The sequence below is a fragment of the Guillardia theta genome (genome assembly GCF_000315625.1).
Source record: "Guillardia theta CCMP2712 unplaced genomic scaffold GUITHscaffold_80, whole genome shotgun sequence".
Taxonomy (NCBI): Eukaryota; class Cryptophyceae; order Pyrenomonadales; family Geminigeraceae; genus Guillardia; species Guillardia theta.
Genome location: NW_005434594.1, coordinates 15,179 through 17,217, shown reverse-complemented (window position 1 = coordinate 17,217; position 2,039 = coordinate 15,179). Strand labels below are relative to the sequence as shown.

General features: G+C 49.9%; 1 protein-coding gene across 1 annotated transcript; it reads left to right on the top strand.

Annotated features, from left to right (window-relative positions):
- Positions 1-226: 226 nt before the first annotated feature.
- On the top strand, positions 227-950 carry GUITHDRAFT_154566 (hypothetical protein). Its single transcript, XM_005825766.1, has one exon. The coding sequence runs from the start codon at positions 352-354 to the stop codon at positions 832-834; it is 483 nt and encodes a 160-aa protein (XP_005825823.1). The 5' UTR covers positions 227-351; the 3' UTR covers positions 835-950.
- The last annotated feature ends 1,089 nt before the right edge of the window (positions 951-2,039 follow it).

Genomic DNA, 2,039 nt, shown 5'->3' with positions numbered 1-2,039 from the left:
TACAGTGTTGGTTGGGACAGGTCACGGCAGATCACGCTGTCAAGACCCCTCAGCATGTCCCCAACAGGATCAGCAAGCTGGTGGCCGTGGCAGTCAAGCATAATTGCCCACAAGGATGAAGTCATTGCCCTCAAGGATAAACTCATTGCAGAAAAGGAAACGCAGCTGAAAGATCTCAAGACTCGCGAGGAAACACAGCTGAAAGATCTCAAGACTCGCGAGGATAAACTCATTGCAGAAAAGGATAAACTCATTGCAGAAAAGGATAAATTCATTGAAGAAAAGGATATACGCATTGCAGAAAAGGAAACACAGCTGAAAGATCTCAAGAGCCAATTGCTGCAACAGGAGATGCAAAGTCTCCAAGAATTATCGCGGGTCAAGGTCATAGCCAACAACCGAGCTCTGATTGAGAACGCCATGCAACAGTACAAGAGCGACTTGTCTCTCACGAAAGGTTTGGAGATGTTTGTGAACGAGCATTTGTTGACTGTAGGCCGTGACAAAACGACATTGAGTATGTATGGCAGAGAAGTCTGTAATAAGCTGCGAAACTTTGGCTTCGCAGCGAAGGAAGACTTTGTTCAGAAAGAACTTAAAAACCTCATACACGAGATCTCAAAACCTTTACACAGACCGCACGTATCGGGTAAGATTTACACAGGGTATGTGGTTGGAGGGGAACCGCCGCTTGCAGAAGCGCTTGCGATCGTGATCTCAAAACTTCAAGAATGCAAGTTCGTGAAAAACCTGGATGTCCTGCTGGTCGATGGGGAAGGGAAATGCAAGTGCGTGCTGAGTAATGGAGACATCGTTGAATACGGTGAAGCGTAGTCTACGATCTACATGTCGTTATCAACGTGATGTATTGCTTTCTGCCAGTGAATGAGCCGGTTCCTCCCCTTTGAGAAGCCGACGCAGCCTCTTCGGGATTTTTTTGCATATAAACGAAAACAAAGAAGCGTATCCTTGATAGCAACGAGTTCCCTGTCCGTCGTGTCATGATTGCGCTCGGTAGCAGTCAACAGCCTGCTGTAGTATCCAACGTCGCGAGGGCCGTCTGGTCGCGCGAATGAGGAATCACTGGCTAAAATATAGGCTGAAATGATTCATTTCAGAGAGTACGCAGACAGGATTGCAGCAGGTCAGAATAACATGCAAGTAGTCAACGAGAATACATCAATGCACAGCAGCAGCTCGTGTGCCAGCTGCTCGTTGGTTATCCGGCCGGGCAGCGAAGACAGCCCGGACGCATTCGTCGAGGACGGTAGCTCTGCGAGCCTCGATCTGCTCTCCTGGGCGTCAGGGCTGATGTGTGACTCCGCGCGGTAGAGGGCGATTGATGCGCTCGGTGAGCTTGTACTCGTCCGGGACTTTCCAGTCCTTGAAGCGAGCAAGGTAGACGTTGAGCTGCTTAAGGAAGGGCCTCCACGAGCAATACCCCCCCGCCTCAGCATCATCATTGGCATCATGGCATCGTGCCTCCATGCAGCACTGAGTGCGTTCGGGGCGCTATGGCGGGGAATTTAGGGGGGGCTGCATGCCATGGCAGCCGGAATGTCACGAGAAAATTCAAATCAATTTTTTGGCGGGCAAAGCTATGTTGTGCCCCAGCGGCGAAGAACTGAAAACATGCTCATCATGCCATAGACGAAGAGAGATGATCGGACCAGCATTCGAAAGTGCCATGGCCCTGCCAGTGTGTCTACTATGTCACAGTGTGCACATCTTGTGTTACCAAGTTGCTAGGTTCAAAAACCACAAGACTCGCAATGATCTTGAGCGGCTGTTCTTGCTCTCTAAACCGCTAAAAGGTGGCACATTACCACTCGTAGCCTAGAGGGGGTAGTAGGTAGTCTCCGCATAATATAACGGGTGTATCGAAGTTTTTCACACACCACCACTAGCATCAGGTACCGGTGCTTGCGGCAGCTCTCTATGAAAAGATGATACAGGGGTGGTACTCGCAGCCTAGAGGGGGTAGTGCTTTCCCTCTCAGAGGTAGGTTGTCTCCGCATAATATAACGGTTGTATCGAAG

What these genes read in the sequence shown, in the direction of transcription:
- GUITHDRAFT_154566 (XM_005825766.1), top strand. Translation starts at nt 352, where the DNA reads ATGCAAAGTCTCCAAGAATTATCGCGGGTCAAGGTCATAGCCAACAAC.